The sequence below is a fragment of the Megachile rotundata genome, chromosome 14 (genome assembly GCF_050947335.1).
Source record: "Megachile rotundata isolate GNS110a chromosome 14, iyMegRotu1, whole genome shotgun sequence".
NCBI classification, from domain to species: domain Eukaryota; kingdom Metazoa; phylum Arthropoda; class Insecta; order Hymenoptera; family Megachilidae; genus Megachile; species Megachile rotundata.
In genome coordinates this window covers 6,886,216-6,904,350 of record NC_134996.1, presented here as the reverse complement: position 1 = coordinate 6,904,350, position 18,135 = coordinate 6,886,216, and the positions used below count along the sequence as shown (strand labels likewise).

At 34.3% G+C, this 18,135-nt stretch overlaps 1 protein-coding gene across 13 annotated transcripts in view; it reads left to right on the top strand.

Moving 5' to 3' along the window:
* The window catches only part of Atg16 (Autophagy-related 16), a 792,563-nt gene that overhangs the window by 16,316 nt on the left and 758,112 nt on the right, over positions 1-18,135 (top strand). For 12 of the 13 annotated variants that reach the window (XM_076539815.1, XM_076539814.1, XM_076539816.1 and 9 more), the window contains one exon: positions 23-165. In XM_076539815.1, coding sequence (XP_076395930.1) covers positions 23-165 — 143 coding nt within the window. Of the gene's footprint in view, positions 1-22; positions 166-255; positions 343-18,135 lie in introns of those variants that run through there. The other variant, XM_076539818.1, reaches the window with a different exon arrangement.

Here is an 18,135-nt window from a genome sequence, read left to right as displayed (position 1 = left end):
TTATTGTTCTTATATTTTCCAGGTTCTTCGGAAAGCAAAGGTATTCTTGTTGGCAGCAACGCAGGAGTAATGTCAGTGGACTTCGACTCAACGGGGACACTAATTCTTGGAGCGTCCAACGATTATGCTACCCGGGTGTGGACGGTGAATGATCTTCGACTAAAGGTAAGTAAAAATTCTCCACATATCTTTTCATCCGAAAGAAAATTCATTCTTGGATGAAACAATATTTACAAATGTTTTAAATTTTCCTAGAAATTATTTCGCAATAAATTATTTGCGAATGTTTCGCAGTCTTTTAGACGGCATCTTAAATCAGTCAGCTGATCGCTTGTAGGGTCGCCATCTTGAAATATAAAATCTGTAGAAGTCTAACCTAGAAATTTAGATGAAAAGAGATGAAATTAAAAAAAAAAAGTTTTTTCTAAAAACTAAATATGTAATATTTTAAAAGAATTAATAATCTAAAAATATTAGTAACTTTTATTAACAACTTACATAAAAAATAAAATAATATTTGAGTAAATCTATTGATACAAAATATTTTCGTAAATGGAATTTTTGTTAAAATAGAACATACAAATCTCTAATTTTTTGGGGGATGTTTTACAAAATTTGAGTGTAAACACCCCGTTACGGAAGATTAAACGATGTGCTATTTAAAGTAGCTTTTTCAACGCATAATAGAGTTCGATCTCTTTCCGATAATAATACGCGATTATGCGCGGTGCGCTTTATTACCGAAACTTGCATATTAATACGCTGGTAATTGTACCGTAAAATTGCGTGAGTTATTACACAGTGATGAGGTCTTATTAATACGACATCGGCGCTTTTATTCGTTGCTATAAATACGATACATAGCAGCGTAGAATGTTTGCGAAATTGTGTTAAAGAAGAAAGGTGTGATAATGATGCATGCTAATTTTCTTCTGTTTGAAAATATGACTGGCTTTTTGGATTATTATCGAATTACGATTATTTCGAGTTCTGCAAGGGTAAAAAAATGAAAAGGTTTTATAAAAACAAAAGAAGAAACGTAAAGTTCAGTATTGTTGATGTTAAATTGAAGATATGTTGATTGAACTTAAATAAACTATACCAATTTTATCATTAAAAAGTTAGAATTCCTTATCTGTCCAATTCGCAAAGAACTTCATAAATAGAATCAAATTTTACTATCAAATGTTCATCTACCAATTTAAATAAAATCCTAAAGTCATCAGCAAACATCATAACAATTACTTGAAACCATTTACGAATCTTTATGTCCGTTGTGCCGTGTTGAAACGCTATTCGATGCTTCTCAGTTCCATAACCTTTCGCTGGAGAATAATACTCTCCTCTTTCGTCGATGATGTCAATATTCCCTCATCTAAAGTTTGTCCCAGTTCTTCTACTCTTCGGCAATTCTTGATGTTGGCTACGGAACGAAAAGTTTCTCGGTTGTCTTTCTCGTGGTCCTATCTCCTTTTTCTTCTTTGTGTTTCTTTGAAGGAATCCCACTGAAAGCGGAAAAGTCATCTGGGAAATGATTTTTTCTTCGATGTGCAATGCGGAAGTTTCTTGCGAAGTTGGGAAGAAGAAACGTGCAACGTATTTCATTACATTATATTCATTTATACATGTTCGAATATTGCATGTGCAGATGTCGAACCATAAGTTGGAGGGTGAGGATTGGGCTATTGGAAATTTGGGATTTTGGTAGTTTAGGCATTTTTGAAATTTTAATGGTAATTCTACATCTTGGGATTTGGGGAATGTTAGTATTTTAGGAATTGAAAATTTGGTAGTTGGAATTTTGGACATTTACAAATTTGGGAAGTTTGAAATATGTGGATATGTGAATATGTGAGTATATGAATATGTGATTATGTGAGTATGTAAATATGTGAATATGTGAATATGTGAATATGTGTATATGTGAGAATGTGAGAAAGTGAATATGTGAATATGTGAATATGTGAATATGTGAATATGTGAATATGTGAATATGTGAATATGTGAATATGTGAGTATGTGAATATGTGAGTATGTGAATATGTGAGTATGTGAATATATGAGTATGTGAATATGTAAGTATGTGAATATGTGAGTATGTGAATATGTGAGTATGTGAATATGTGAATATGTGAATATGTGAATATGGGAATATGTGATTTTGGGAATTTGGGAATTTGGGAATTTGGGAATTTGGGAATTTGGGAATTTGAGAATTTGGGAATATGTGAATATGTGATTTTGGGAATTTGGGAATTTGGGAATATGTAAATATGTGAATATGTGATTTTGGGAATTTAGGAATTCAGAAATTGGGAAATTGGGAATTTGAGAATTTGGGAATGTGTGAATATGTGAATATGTGAACATGTGAAGATATCAATATGTGAATATAGAAAGTTGGTAATTTTTAAATTTGAGAATTTAGGAATTTGCAGATCTCAGAAATTTAAGAACCTACCCTTCATAAAATTTCAATATTTCGTCTTTCAAAAATTTGAATAACAAAAAATAAAAAAATATCCCCAAGAATAAAAACGTTACAATTAAATTGAAGTTTGATCCAGCAAGATGAATGAAAAGCGATGGGAGATTTCTCGCTACACTTGTCCTTAATCAAACGCAGCCTACATTGCACCCAAGTGTACAAACATTTCATCCGCTGCTGAAGCATCCTCTCGTTTCTCTTCTCTTGCAGTTTTTTCATCGTTGCTTCTTCCCCCGTTGCATTTTTTAACCGTTCTGTTTACAAGGCAGGCAAGCAGGGGCGCGTTGAGAATCCACTCAGCAGGCGGCAGTTTCATTCTGAAGATTGGCGGCCAATGGCGCGTAAACTTACGAGAAAGCACGCGAACTGTGAGAGATTCGAGACGTAGCCGGCCTCTTCTGCATCCTCTTCGACTATTCACGATGAAAGCTGCGAGAACTGACCTGACGGCTGATGTTTATTCTCCGGTGTTACTTGTCCAAACGATGTACACTCCGTTGCAACATAGGTTCCCTTTCGACATCTTTTTATTTTCACATTTTTATATTTTACTATTTTGGAACAGTGAAGTTTTCAAATTTTCAGATTTATGTATTCTCAGATTTACAAATCTTCAAAATTACGAAATTGTCTCAAATTGTCACACACTCAAATTCTCAAGTTCTGCAACTGTCAAATTCTCAGATCAAATTCTCAAATTCTTAAAGTATCAATGTACTTTACCTTGAATTCATATTTGCTTCTACTTTGTAAAAATAGCTGATCCTCAATTACCTCCAAATCCAGTTTCATGCTACATACTCCATCACACATGAGTTACATACTTAACCCTTTTGGAACATATGATACCCCATATATGATACCTAACCTAACCTAACCACATAACAACATACGTTAAATATATCCACATAGATCACTCCTTTACCCCAAAATCCGATTATCCTCAAAGACAGTAGAAGTTAAGGTCTCATTTCTATCGAATTGAAAATTACGGTCATTGAAGGTCGTTCATTTCTGTTCCTCCTCCTACTTTTTCTTCGACAGTTTCTTTGCGTGGTAAATTTTCTATTTCTCGACAGACCCTTGTTTGTCAGCCTTCTAGCAGAGAAGCGATGCGTTAAACGAATATCAATGGTATTGGAGGGTAGCTGGCCAGAGCGATAATGGACTCAATTTCGCGGCAGCAAAGCTCTGGTCGTTTGGATTTCTCACGTCCTCCGACATACTATCGATTCTTTGGTGAAACCCCTCGCAGTGATTTCCTGGTCGTTCAGTATTGTGAAATCGTCATACCTTTTTCTGTTGCTTCGATCTACCAATAGACGCGCAGGCTATTTCGCGTCTTTTCATGCACTGTTCTTTGTCCGCGATAGCAGGGCTGCGATAAGGTGTCCGTATTGTGAATCTTCTCTATCTCGAAATCGTAAACGGACATAATGATATTTTCGAAGTGAATTATTTTTCGATCATTTTATTTCTACGTTCTTCCCTAATACTGAAAACGTCCTGCCAAATTAAAATTAAATTATTGATAACATGACATGTGAGGTTATTGTCACATATGTCATATAAATTAGTCTTAACAGTTCCATCTTTCAAATTAGTATCCTTTATTATATCTGAAGTAATATTAAAAAGTATACACTGAAAATCCACATTTACATGACATATGCGGAAGCTAGCTAGCTCTTGGAAGTTAGCTCAAATCAGGTTTTCATATTTCCACGAAATATAAAATTATTCCATTCAATTACACGTTCAAACACTACCATTGTGCTTCATAATTCTCCCAAGGTAATTAGATCACGGATACAGTAAGGGTAGTAATCCAAATAATTTTCCACGAAATATAAAATTATTCCATTCTTCAATCATACATGTCTCAAATATCTACCATTGCGTCATAACTCTCACATGCTAATTAAATCACTCATACATTAGTGCCAGTAAGTCATCTAAATAATAGGAGTTTACTCGTCCATGGAATACAGTTAAAAATTAAAATGAAAATGAAAAAACTGAAATCGGTTATATAACAAAAGCCTCCGGCGTTAATTCTGGAAATACGAATGTGCACATAGGCGTCATCCAGCGGAATAATTTCAGGGTAACACGGTGGGCAGCGGGCACCAAGGTGGTAGTCCCTTCAGTTCAAAGGCATTACTTTCGTGCCGAGCCCAGTAATTACCCCGTGAAACTACCGCATTTACATCCCTAATAGGATATAGGTAGGAATGTCAGGTACACTCGCCAGAACATCGCTGGGCAAGAAAAAGTTAAATCTAAATACTGCCTTTACCGTTAATCCTTTCACTGAATCTAATGTTTCGAACATTTTTATTTCTACCAGTGTCACTTCTGAGAAATTCTATCCAGATTATATGTACTTATCTCGGTATTATGACTTGCACATATTGTGGGTCTATTTTGTTATTTTGAGATGAATATGCTCGATATACCTGGTTCATTTCGCTGAATTTATTTAGTCTGACTGAATTTGCCGTATATAAAAAAGTTGTCTATATTTTCGACTTAATTTGTAAAATCAAATTTTACTATATAAAAAAGTGTTCTACATTTTCGACTTAATTTGTAAAATCAAATTTTTCCACATAAAAATATTGGTCTGCATTTTCAATTTGATTTAAAAATTTTTTAGTTTGTCACCATAATAATTTGTAATATATATTAATAGTTACTACACGAAACCGTTCGATGCACTCAATGCCCCATTTTAATACTCAGCCGTCCTCGACGTAAAAAGATAGCAATTAGAGAATATTCCAGACGGAAGAATTTCCAACTGTTTGCCGTGAAATGTCTGTTGAATGTGTAAAGAACCCTCGACAAAAATTAAACACGCTACTACCCTGCGGAAAAGGAATGATAAAAATGAACGTATGGTGAACGAAAGAATTAGCAATAGATAAGGATGCTAATACTCCTTCCGTTCCAACCCTCTTGCGATACATTGTATAGAGTGTACAATGTATAACAAGGCAAAGTGGTCTGCACGTTTCCAATAAGATGGCAGAAAATGGCGCAGTCTCTTCAAGTTCTCGACAAATATCCTAAAGATGGAAAAACGATGTTGTATCAATTAGAACTTGCAGCGAATGTTGTGGTTGGACCAATAGCATATATGAAACGTTTTTCTGGCCATGTGTTTTCTTCGATGGATATTTAAAGTATTTTAATGGAAGAAAAATTGGTCATACAATTAAAAAAAAATAAGTCACTGTTACTGATTCTTATAAATATTCTTTTTGCAGGAATTTAAAATTATTTTATCATACGAATCATATTGTAAACATGAAAGTTTTCGTTTGCTCCAGTAGTACAGAAATAAAATAACAAGTAGAACTAAATAGAATATGTCTGTAAATAATAAATGGAATAGCTTGGACAAAATATTAATACATAGTTCGAAGCAGTTTCGGTAGGAAGATAGGTTTTAATACATTTAGTATGTCACGAATGAAGTTATGAATTGCTAAACGCTTTGTATGGTGCGCCGATATTGGTTGGGACTCCATTTTACGCTTCAGCTGCCATAAAATGGCCGCTCTTGCTGCTGGCAATTTTCAACGAATTCGTTGATGTAACACGTTCCTGGTATATTTTGGATTTTGAGATTTATAGTAGTTCGTGCAGGAATATAAATTGATTAATAACTTTTAAAGATTTTACTTCAAATTTTTAATTTTCAATCTTCACATTTTTAAATACTAAAATTAAATAGCCAAATTTTTGTGTATCCTATATTTATCTTTATGTTTCTATATTTCTTTATATTCTCCCTAGATCTTTATATTCCATAAATCCCTAAGTTTGCAATAATTATTTAAAAAATAATAAAAATAATACTTACTTAAAGTAAATTTCTAAATAAAGATGTTCAACATAAAAATACTTTGGCAAATAAAGAAATTATAGTACAATTTTTTGTCCAAACACAGATTGTAGAATTACCAGAACTTTTGTACCTAAGAAATTTGTATTCCATTTAATTTTGAAGCTTGCTTCGTACAGTTTATTACCAACGACATATTTGCTCGAGAACAAGAGAAATAAAAGGAAGTTTTGTCCGCAGAAAACCCCGGAATGCTCGTTCTATAAAAATTGGAAGGGTAGTCCTCAAAAGAACATTTATATTTACACATTCATATTTGCGCAAGAGAAAAGGAATCAATCGATCTGATGGATCAACTATTGCTTCAATTTTTTGTTTGCGCGCGCTATTCTCCAAAGTTTCCAAACATAGCCAACAAAATACGGGGAAAAAGGAACGCACCGACAGATTAGTAACGAAAAAAATATCGGTCTTCTGCGGTGCGTGATCTGCGAAACAGGATGCAAATATTTGACGACATAACGGTTATCTGAAATCCATTGGCAGCAAAAAAACAAGGCAAATGAAAAAGTGGTCAGTTGGTAATATGAAAAAATTGAATGTACCGAAAGCTTAGAGTATACATGACTTATTAATTAGTATTTCTTTCGTGAATGTACAAATAATTTTGAAATAGCAAATATTTCGTTTATTTAATTCGTTAAATTTGATGTAGTCTTTTGTGCAGTACTTAAAATTTCAGGGGTCCTTCAGAAAATTAATTCTGCTTTTGCGATTAAATTTTTAAATAATTTTTATGTTAAAATGGCAGATAAGTTTATTCCAGAATTGAAACAAAGTTATAAGTAATAATAGAGAAATAATTCGAATACACTTCGAGTACAAAGGATCGCAATAAATACATTTAATACGAATCGGACCAAATCCAAATCGGGTGTCAAAAATTTGTATCCCAAAACAGTTGCTTTCCCACCACCAGAAGGATTCGGAAAGTTTTGCAGATTTCCTGTTACCAAAACGGTGTAAATGTCCTGGCTGTTGGCCAGGGACACGCTTAACGAAATCAGCACGTTTGTACCGAACAACACACGCGGGACAATGAACAACCTGTAGATATTTGGCCAGCTAACTGCGTTTCGAATGGTAGCATGGAGTCACGCTCGGATTTACAACACGGTGTTAGGTTTCTCTAAGAACACCGCAGGAACTTGTAACCGGATACAGTTTTAATAGCTTGCTTTTTCAACACGAAGAAAATAAGTGCTTCTCGTGTACGTACGTGTTCATGGTTCTGTATATAGGTCGTCTCAAAAGAAATGTTCTCGACATAAAACTTTATGTGTACTTATAAATGTTGCTTCTAACTTAAAGCTTTCTATATATAATAGAAATTTATACATATTGGGTGCAAGTTTATTTATTTATTTAGTATGTTTTTGGTATGGTTTATATAGTATAGTAACTGAGATTTATAATTTTTTAAATAAATTTCTCTTAACACTGTTTTATGAAAATCAACATATTAACAGACACTTACAATTTTTAACTCCATCAACTTTTATAGATTAAAAAAGTAATCATCGACCATTCCATGACGGTGATCATGTCAACATGTTAATAGACACCTTAAATTTTGTAAACTGTATCAAATTTTCATAGATCACAGAAATTTTAATCATTCACCGTTCACTGACAGTTATTTTTGTCCATCTACAACGAAACATGAATTTGTAATTAACGGCTAACCAATACAGGATGCAGTTTACGTTTGCATACACAAGGGTACTTCCGGTCTCATGTTACATGCAGGTCCGTTATTTGGTAGCACGGTTTCCACGAATCTTCCAGCAGAGTTCATGGTTCTCTGCATAACGCCGCGTTAAAAACACGCTCCTTCGCGACGAAAGAAAAGATGACACCCAGGGTCGCTTTTGAAACTGGCGTAAATACTAATTACTTTCGCAGCCATGGTTATGCAACCGGGGTCGAGCGTTTTCGCACCGAAAGTACGGGGAGAAAGCGAAGAAAAAAGGAGTAGCGAGCGTAAAAAGAACCGTCACCCATCTTTTCACTGGGGGCCGCGTAAATCTATAGGGTGCCTCAAAAAAGATGTTCATTACACTTGAATTTTGTATGTGAAAAAATCGTATCTTTATTTTTTAACTGTCATTTGATATAGATGTGTATACAAATGTACATACATATTAGATGTAATACAGGGTGCAGATAATTCTACATAATTACATGTATGTTTATTGTCATATATAATGTTATTATACATGTGTGGCTACATATATTGTGTATTTTGAGGCGGGAGTATATTAGAGTTTGCAGAATACATTGTCTTTTTACATAATATTACATATGCGTATGTACAGTGCACGCACGTACGTATGTATATATACTTTGCACACATGTGTGCGTATATTGTATACATGTGTATATATATATGTACATATAATATTTTTTTAAACTAGTGTGTATTAAATTTTATGATTATTGCCGCCTGAAAGAACAATATGTATAGAAATAATATGAGTAATATATTGCTTGTTATATATAGTCACATATATGAATGTACATATGTGATAACGTATATGCATTGTTTATTTTGAACTAGTATATATTATAGCAGTCTCAGAAAAACTGCATGTATACTAATAATATAAATAATATATTGCCTGTTACATATACTCACATATGTGAATGCATACTACATATAGTCACATATGTGAATGCATATATGTGATCACATATATGCATTGTTTATTTTGAACTAATGTATATTATTTCAGTCTGAGAACAACTATATGTATACAAATAATATATTGCTTGTATAAACAATTTAATATATCTTAAATTTAAATTACTTAAACTAAACATTCATTGTACGATAAACTAAAACGAAGTATAAAACGACAATTATAAAAATACATTAAAGGAAGACAATTCTCTGTTTTCAGTTACATATAGTAACAGTCTCACGTCTCGTTAACCGATTATCGAAAACGTTGGCGTTTAATTCAGTTGGCCTGGCAACGCATGCAGAAAAGAAAAGAGTGTCTTAAACACGCTCCAATTATTGCGTTCAGAAGATCCGAGTGGCTTATAGATCGAGGACAATGACTGTCTCTGATCTAAATCGGATTTCGTTTCGGTTCGAGTCTCCATTCTTCAAATGTTAGGTACTCGTGTGCTCTGACCACGTACCTGCAACTCGAGCTGGAAGTTAAAACGTGCCCTGAACCGTGTATGTAGGTCTTTCGTTGCAGCTTAAAACGAAAGGGTGAAATCGGTTGGAAAGCGCAAGCTTTTACACTTTTGACTTTAACCACTGGCTGGTCTCTTTCGAGCGTCACTATGCGCATTTATTGTATCCATTATTCTAGAAATGACTCCGTGCGTGGTGTCACGCATCGTGTGATAACGTGGAAGACCTCTTTTCCTCGGAACTACCACGTTGAAAGAAACCGCGAGTTAATGTTACTTCGCGTTTCTTGTTACAATACCATTGTTTGTAACGGTGATGAATGGGTTAACTTCACGAAATACGAGGACTCGGTGGAGGAAACTTGAAATTTACAAGTTTAGAAATTTTGAAAACTGGAAACGTCAAGATTTGAAAACTTGAATATGTCGGAGGAAAATATTGAAAACTTCTTTTTTATACAATATTTGAAAATTGACAGATATAATATCAATATTTAATTCGTTTTACTTAATATATTAATGGAACATCTTTCTAATTCAAAGCACACTCTGCTCTACCCTGGCAATCTCACCCGAGTCTCTCTTCTTTTGACATTCAAAGCAACCTATAAAATATGTTACTCATACCAACTTCACTCAGCACTTTTACCAACCTCATTCATATAACACTCTTACAAACGCATTATGTTGTAAAAACAATCTCAGAGAATATTGGGAAATTTAGAAATGTTTACATGTAGAAATTTGGAAATGTGAGGATTTGGGAATGGAGAAATTTAGAAGCTTGGGAATTTGACGAATTCAAAACTTGAAAATTTAGAAACATTGAGATTTTGGAATTTCGTCACATAGAAATTTGTGAATTTTAGAATTTGAAAAATTGAAAAATTGAAAAATTGAAAAATTGAAAAATTGAAAAATTGAAAAAATTGAAAAATCGAAAAATTGAAAAATTGAAAAATTGAAAAATTGAAAAATGGGAAAATGGAAAAATGGAAAAAATGGAAAAATTGAGAAATTTGTGAATTTGAAAAATTGAAAAATAGAAAAATTGAAGAATTGAAGAATTGAAAAATTGAAAAATTGAAAAATTGAAAAATTGAAAAATTGAAAAATTAGTGATTTAGAAACTTCGAAATGTATTAATTTAGAAATTCAGTAACTTGATTCTCGAAACCGTAAAAAAATTAAAACAAAAATACTGCCTTTAAAAACTAAAAAATTTATAAACTCAAAAAATATAATATTCCTAAAGTTACTTATTTTTCTGAACTATCTATTTTTACGTTTATCAAACTTGATTAGTGGAATGCATTAAAAATCTTTATCGGTCATTCAGTTTCACAGATGGTCACTTTAGTGGATTCTTTCCTGTGGATATTAATTTCTATTTCAATTCGTTAAATCGCGTAGAAAATTTCTCTTGAAGTTTTAATCGCTACAATTTTTACTTTATCTGATATTGGATTCTTCGCGTTGTAGAAGGTATAATCTACCTTTATTATATCTGACGGTTTTCTAACTTCCTTTAATCAGGATTTTAAAATCCAATTAAAGGAAGCTTTATTTAAGACTGATTAGTGTTGACGCGAAGAGAAATAAGGACAATTTTGCAGGCAGATGAAAAATTTCATTGCCATTTTGTTCACATGTATTTTAAATTCAATTTTTAAATACTAATAAATTTATAATATTATATTTGAAATTGTACTGGAAATTATATTTGAGTTGTTACGAAAGCTGTATAAAAAAATACATAAATAAATCTAATAATTAATAATGTATGTATTAATCAATAATATGTAAGTATTCATTTATTATATATATATAATCATTTACGGTGTGTGCAACTTATACATTCTTAATATTAAATCTATAAAAAAATGATGACTGAAACCTTTTTTAATTTCACGTAAACTGCACAATAATTTCATTTTTAACAAAATCCGAGATCAAGGACGAAAAGTAATTGATGTGGAATTTCATTTCTACTGCACTTCAGTGGTACTCAGAATATTCTTTTCATTTTTAATTTTGTTTTTATTTAATTAAATTGAACTTGCAACATTATTTTCTCTTTAAATCTAAATTACTTTCTTTTTCTGAGAAAATGTGCAATAATCTGCTTTGATTATATTTAATAACCTCCAAACTTGCATTTCATTTTGAACTCCCACTTTAATTTTATCGGTTTTCTTTTTTTTCCTGCGACTTTGTTTTTATTGAATTAATCTAACTATTCGACTAAATTAATCTTCTACTGTAAATTACAATACAAAGTACAAAATTACAGTCCAAATCAAATTCATAAATTTACATATTTTCAAATTCACGAATTTACTTCCTGAGCTTCTCAAATTTTATACTTTCTAAATTTTTAAATATTCTATAAGAAAATATTCTAAAATTACTAAATTTGATAATTCTTCAAAAATTGCTCTAAGTTAAAATTTCGAAGTTTCTCTAGTCTGAAATTGTAAAATTTTCAAATCTCCTAAATTTGTATTCGGAAGCAAAAATTTGCAATATTTAAGTAATAAAATTTTCAAAATATCAATCAAAATTCAAAATAAAATTCCTAAATATATAAATTCTCAAAATACTGAAATTTCTAAATAACCAAACCTAACCTAACCAATATTCCTAAATATCCAAATTCTCAAAACACTGAAATTTCTAAATAACCAAACATAACTTTACCTGACCTAACCTAACCAATATTCCTAAATATCCAAATTCTCAAAACACTAATATTGCTAAATAATCAAATTCTCAGAATACTAAAATTCCTAAATAACTAAACCTAACCTAACCTAACCAAACTTAACCAATATTCCTAAATATCCAAAGTCTATTACAATTACAATTTGAAACAGTAGTAATATGATAATAGCTAATAAATTATATCATTTGTACCGACTGTTTAATTTTAAAAGCGTGAAAAGTGCTCAAAATTTATAGTGATCATTCGATGTTCAGAAACACGTATAGCACTGTTACCTGCTTCTGATATTAGAAACGAAATGATTAAATCGTGAATACATCTCTCTCCCAGAAACTATTTAATACGTTTCTAAAACGAAGCCAGAGCCAACACGGTAGACATCCAAGTATAATTTCAGTCCGTGCGCATAATTTCTCCGTGTGTTCTATAAACGACACAAAGCCGACATTCCACGGCACGTTTTGAACGCACATTGAACACGAAACTATTTTCGATACCGGATTCAGTCGGATCTAATGAACCAAGCTGCGTTCGTTCGCGGTATCCATCCCGACAGGGTTGCAAAACTCCTTGGAAGGAATTTAATTAATGGGGCACCGTTTGTATGATGTTATTCGCGCCATCGTCCGACGCTATTTTCTCCTCCTGCTCCAGATATGAACCGGATTTAAATTAAAAGTGTCGAGAACTTTTAACCGTGGGATTCCGACCCGACCATCTGAATTCTGAGCTAATTAAATCTGAAGCCGGGCTTACTGCGGATCTTGGTATTGTACCACGAACACTCCGATTACTGCGACAATTATGCCGCAGTGGATGATGATGTTCGATAATTATTGCTGTGTTGATCGCGAAATTTCGAAGATTTTCAACTTGCAAGTTGGGAATTTAAGAAGTTGGGAGTTTGAGTTTGGAAATATGGAGAGGTGGACATTGGGAGTTGGGACATTGAGGATTTGAGAATTTGGGAAGATGGGATTTGGAGAGTTAGGAAATTGAGGATTTAAGGATTTGGGATGTTGGGATTTGGAGAGTTGCGAAATTGGGGATTTAAGGATTTGGGAAGTTGGGATTTGGAAAGTTGGGGAATTGAGGATTTGGGGATTTGGGAAGTTAGGATTTGGAGAGTTGGGGAATTGAGGATTTAAGGATTTGGGAAGTTGGGATTTGGAGAGTTGCAAAATTGGGGATTTAAGGATTTGGAAAGTTGGGGAATTGAGGATTTGGGGATTTGGGAAGTTGGGATTGGGAGAGTTGGGGAATTGAGGATTTGGAGATTTGGGAAGTTGGGATGTGGAGAGTTAGGAAATTGAGGATTTCAGGATTTGGGAAGTTGGGATTTGGAGAGTTGGGAAATTGAGGATTTAATAATTTGGGAGTTTGGGATTTGGAGAGTTGGAAAATTGAGGATTTAAGGATTTGGGAAGTTGGGATTTGGAGATTAGCAAAATTGGGGATTTAAGGATTTGGGAAGTTGGGATTTGGAGAGTTGGAAAATTGAAGATTCAAGGATTTGGGAAGTTGGGTTTTGGAGAGTTGCAAAATTGAGGATTTAAGGATTTGGGAGTTTGGACCACTTGGACATTTGGTGGTCTGGAAATTCGAGAATTTAGAGATTGAGACATTTGAAAAATTGGAGATTTGAGAATTTAAAGAATTACACACTTGCGAAGTTGAGATTTTGAAGATTTGGATATTTGAGAATTAGAAAATTTAGAGATAGGTATTATACATTCAGTGACACTTCATTATACAGATAATTAGAATTGAACCTAAAATTGCAGTGAAAATACGAGGCTAGTTCATCATTCGAAATGTAGTATGCGTCACGAGTGCGTCACGTTATTATAGAACAAGAGGTTGCACAGTTTTGAAGGTTTAAATTTTATTTGCTCGAATACCTGAATATTCGAACACTCAAATATTGCTTTCACCAAATCTATATTTTAATATCTCATAAAGTTGATCATCCAATTCACCCGTCCACAGGTTATATTTAATTACCTCTCTTAATAGACCCCACACTTCAAGTCTTAAGTTAATGGAATTAGTTTATGGATCTCTGGTATAGATAAACGTAAACTCCGTTTCCCTTCTTCCTCCTAACCCTCTTCCACCCCTTTTACACGGATATTCTCGCCACCATCTCAACTTCTACGTCTTGTTGGTGTCTATCCTATTCTAACGATTGTCCCTTTGCATCCCTCTTGTTCCTGATGCCGCTTGTTGGGCTACGAGATCGAGGGACTGCTGCCGACCATAATAGCACAATGTCAGATAATTTCGCACGCAGTGCTCCAACTCTATTGTGTTCTCGAATGGAGTCTGCGAACATCTTATCTGGAAACTAGTGATGGTTCAATTAGACGAGTCTGTGAGGGTGCACTTAATCAGACGTCCCTGGTGGAATAAACAAATGTTGATACATTGCGGGGGCGAGCTAGTTGTCTTTCACTGTTTTGCGAACTGGTGATAAATGACTGGGGATGATATGTAAACAGGGTTAGTCTTTTCTTGGAATGTGAGCATCTAGGGGTTTGCATAAGTGGGAGTTTGGAGATGTGGACACTTGAGGATGAGAAAATTTAGGGATTTGGGTATTTGGGAAATTGAGAATTTGGGGATTTGGGGATTAGGGAATACGGAAGTTTGGAAGTTTTAATATTTGCAAGGGTGGAAACTTGACAATGTAGAAATTTAAGGGCTGAAAATTTCCAAATCTTCAAATTCCTAAATTTTCTAATTCTCAAATGTCCACATCTCCAAAATCTCAACTTCCCAAGTGTCTAACTCTCTAAATTCTCAAATCTCCAATTTTCCAAATGTCCCAATCTCTAAATTCTCGAATTTCCAGACCACCAAGTATTCAAATGGTCCAAACGTCCAAATTCTTAAATTTTCTAATTCTCAAATATCTACATTTCCAAACTTTCAACTTCCCAAGTGTCCAACTCTAAATTCTCAAATCCCCAAATGTACACCTAAAAACTTGCAGCCTAAGACCTACTTGAAAACCTGCAAATTACCAAATTCCGAAAGCTGAAGACAATAGTGTGAATAAATAAATGAAGAACAAAACTTTCTAAGTAAAGAATTGCCTCAAAGTACGATTCTGGTGCAGCGGGTCAGAAGTTGCGCGCATAGATCTCCAATCTGGCCGGTATTAAACATAGTAGCAGCTATAAAGAACTAACGAGTCGTTAAAAATTGACGTGGCAAATTAGGAACGGTTCTCACGAAAGGACGGACATGGCCGTTAAAGGAGGACGTCTGATTACAAGACACAAAGGAATCATTACGGCGTCGAAGGCAGTAGACGTGTCTGTTCTAACCGGAAGCCGAGGGGGTCCCCTGGCTAGGTCAAAGATTATAATTAAAGACGAATCTTTATTCGGAACAGACGAGTTCGGAAGGTCTTTTCTCGTGAACCGGGGTTGCTATAGTTACGATGAAAGCGGACAGGAATATCGACCGAGAAACTACACTAGACGGACGCGCTCAATTCGCTCGGTTAAGTTCGACCGAGGAGAATAAAGAAAGGGAGAAAACGAGAAAACGTGGGACGAGAGGGCAAAGATAATTAGTTGATTCGCTGGAGAATAATTAACTGGAGATTCCGTTAATCCCCTAAAGCGTTCACGTTTTCATCCTTTACGACCGTCACGTTTCTTGGCTCAACGGGAACAACGGTCCACCTTCAGATACCGGAACGATTTCTGATCGCTGTCGCGGGTTTACTTTCACGGAATTGAAATTCTGATCAGGGTCGATGCATTTCTTCGGTGCTTTTGATCATTTATAGTCGACAGTTCTTAAAATATTTTGTTGATAGTTTGAGATGGTGCTATGAGATATTGTGTTCTGTATGTGTATGCAGAAGTTTGATTCGCAGGGCAGTCATTTTAGAGATATTTGTGAGGTATTCAGGTGGAATTTACGTTCTGAGTATATGCTATATCAGTTTGTATTGATTATAATCAATTTACTTTATATGGTAAATTGGAAGTTGAGGATTTTGGAATTTTGGAGATTTTGGGGATTTTGGGAATTTTGAGGATTTGGCGATAGGGAGATTTGGGTATTTGGGAATTTAGGAATTCGGAAATTTGGGAACTTGGGAATTTGGAAGGTTATGGATTTGGAAATGTGGGAATTTGGCGATTTGGGGATTTTGGAGATTTAGAGATTTGGAGATTGCAAAATTTGGGGATTTGGGAATTTGGGAACTTGAGAATTTGGAAATTTGGGAATTTGGGAACTTGAGAATTTGGTAATTTGGGAATTTGGGAATTTGGGAACTTGAGAATTTGGAAATTTGGGAATTTGGGAACTTGAGAATTTGGTAATTTGGGAATTTGGGAATTTGGGAACTTGAGAATTTGGAAATTTGGAAATTTGGGAACTTGGGAATTTGGAAGGTTGTGGATTTGGAAATGTGGGAATTTGGGGATTTGGGGATATGGGGATTTGGGGATTTGGAGATTTGAAGACTTGGGAATTTAGAGTTTTGGTAATTTGGGAACTTGAGAATTTGGAAATTTGAGGATTTGGGAATTTGGGAACTTGAGAATTTGGAAATTTGGGAATTTGGGAACTTGAGAATTTGGTAATTTGGGAATTTGGGATTTGGGAATTTGGGATTTGGGAATTTGGGATTTGGGAACTTGAGAATTTGGAAATTTGGGAATTTGGGAACTTGAGAATTTGGTAATTTGGGAATTTGGGAACTTGAGAATTTGGAAATTTGGAAATTTGGGAACTTGGGAATTTGGAAGGTTGTGGATTTGGAAATGTGGGAATTTGGGGATTTGGGGATATGGGGATTTGGAGATTGGAAGACTTGGGAATTTAGAGTTTTGGTAATTTGGGAACTTGAGAATTTGGAAATTTGGGAATTTGGGAATTTGAGAATTTGGAAATTTGGAAATTTGGGAACTTGGGAATTTGGGAATTTGGAAATTTGGGAACTTAAGAATTTGAAAAGTTGTTTATTTGGGAATGTGGAACATCCCCATACAGTTCCTAACACAGTTAGAAACATCATTAACCCTGTCGCTACGGCAGGCCCGTTCGCCGAAGTAGCGTCACGGAACAGAACGCTCATACCCAAAAGTCGTGGCGCGGATGCCGCGTATATGCGGCGCTCATACCCACAGGTCGTCGAGTGGATGCCGCATCTATGCGGCGCTCGGCGCGAAAGGGTTAAGTACAAGTAGAAAGCACACGTCGGTGGCATACAATTATTCAATCTGCTGTCCACTTATGAATATTGGGCCTTACATGATATGTATATTAGTTCTTCGCGTTGTTTAATCGTTCTGAAATATGACCCATATTGCAATCCACATATAACATTTTTTCGGGTATAGTAACCTTAATAATTCAAACTTTGTTTTACTGCATCTTGAACCTTGATTATGCGATTAACCTACAAAAATATAAAAATTCTATATGAACCACCGACCATACTTTTTTCATTTTTAAGTATTAGCATAAATGAGTACAATAATTTTTAATCGCTTAAACATCTTTTGCATGGCAAATTGTTCAAAGTAAACGAATTGTACCAAGTGACAAGTTAATCACAAGAGTCCAATTTTGTTCTCTGCTGCTGCATGAAAGAACATACGTGTGTTCATTGGTAAACGTGATTTCAACGCCTAATATTCTACGGAATTCAAACCATTCATCACGGGTTGTGTTAAGCTGCGAAGCTCAGCAGCGCGAAAATACATAAAGTCCTCATAATTCTCGAACCAACATCCTCTCCTAATTTATCATCCCAGCTTTCCCTAAGAAAATGGTGTCTCTGCTTTCTTCCGTTTTGAAATTTAGTTAAGTTAGCGATAAATTGCGTAC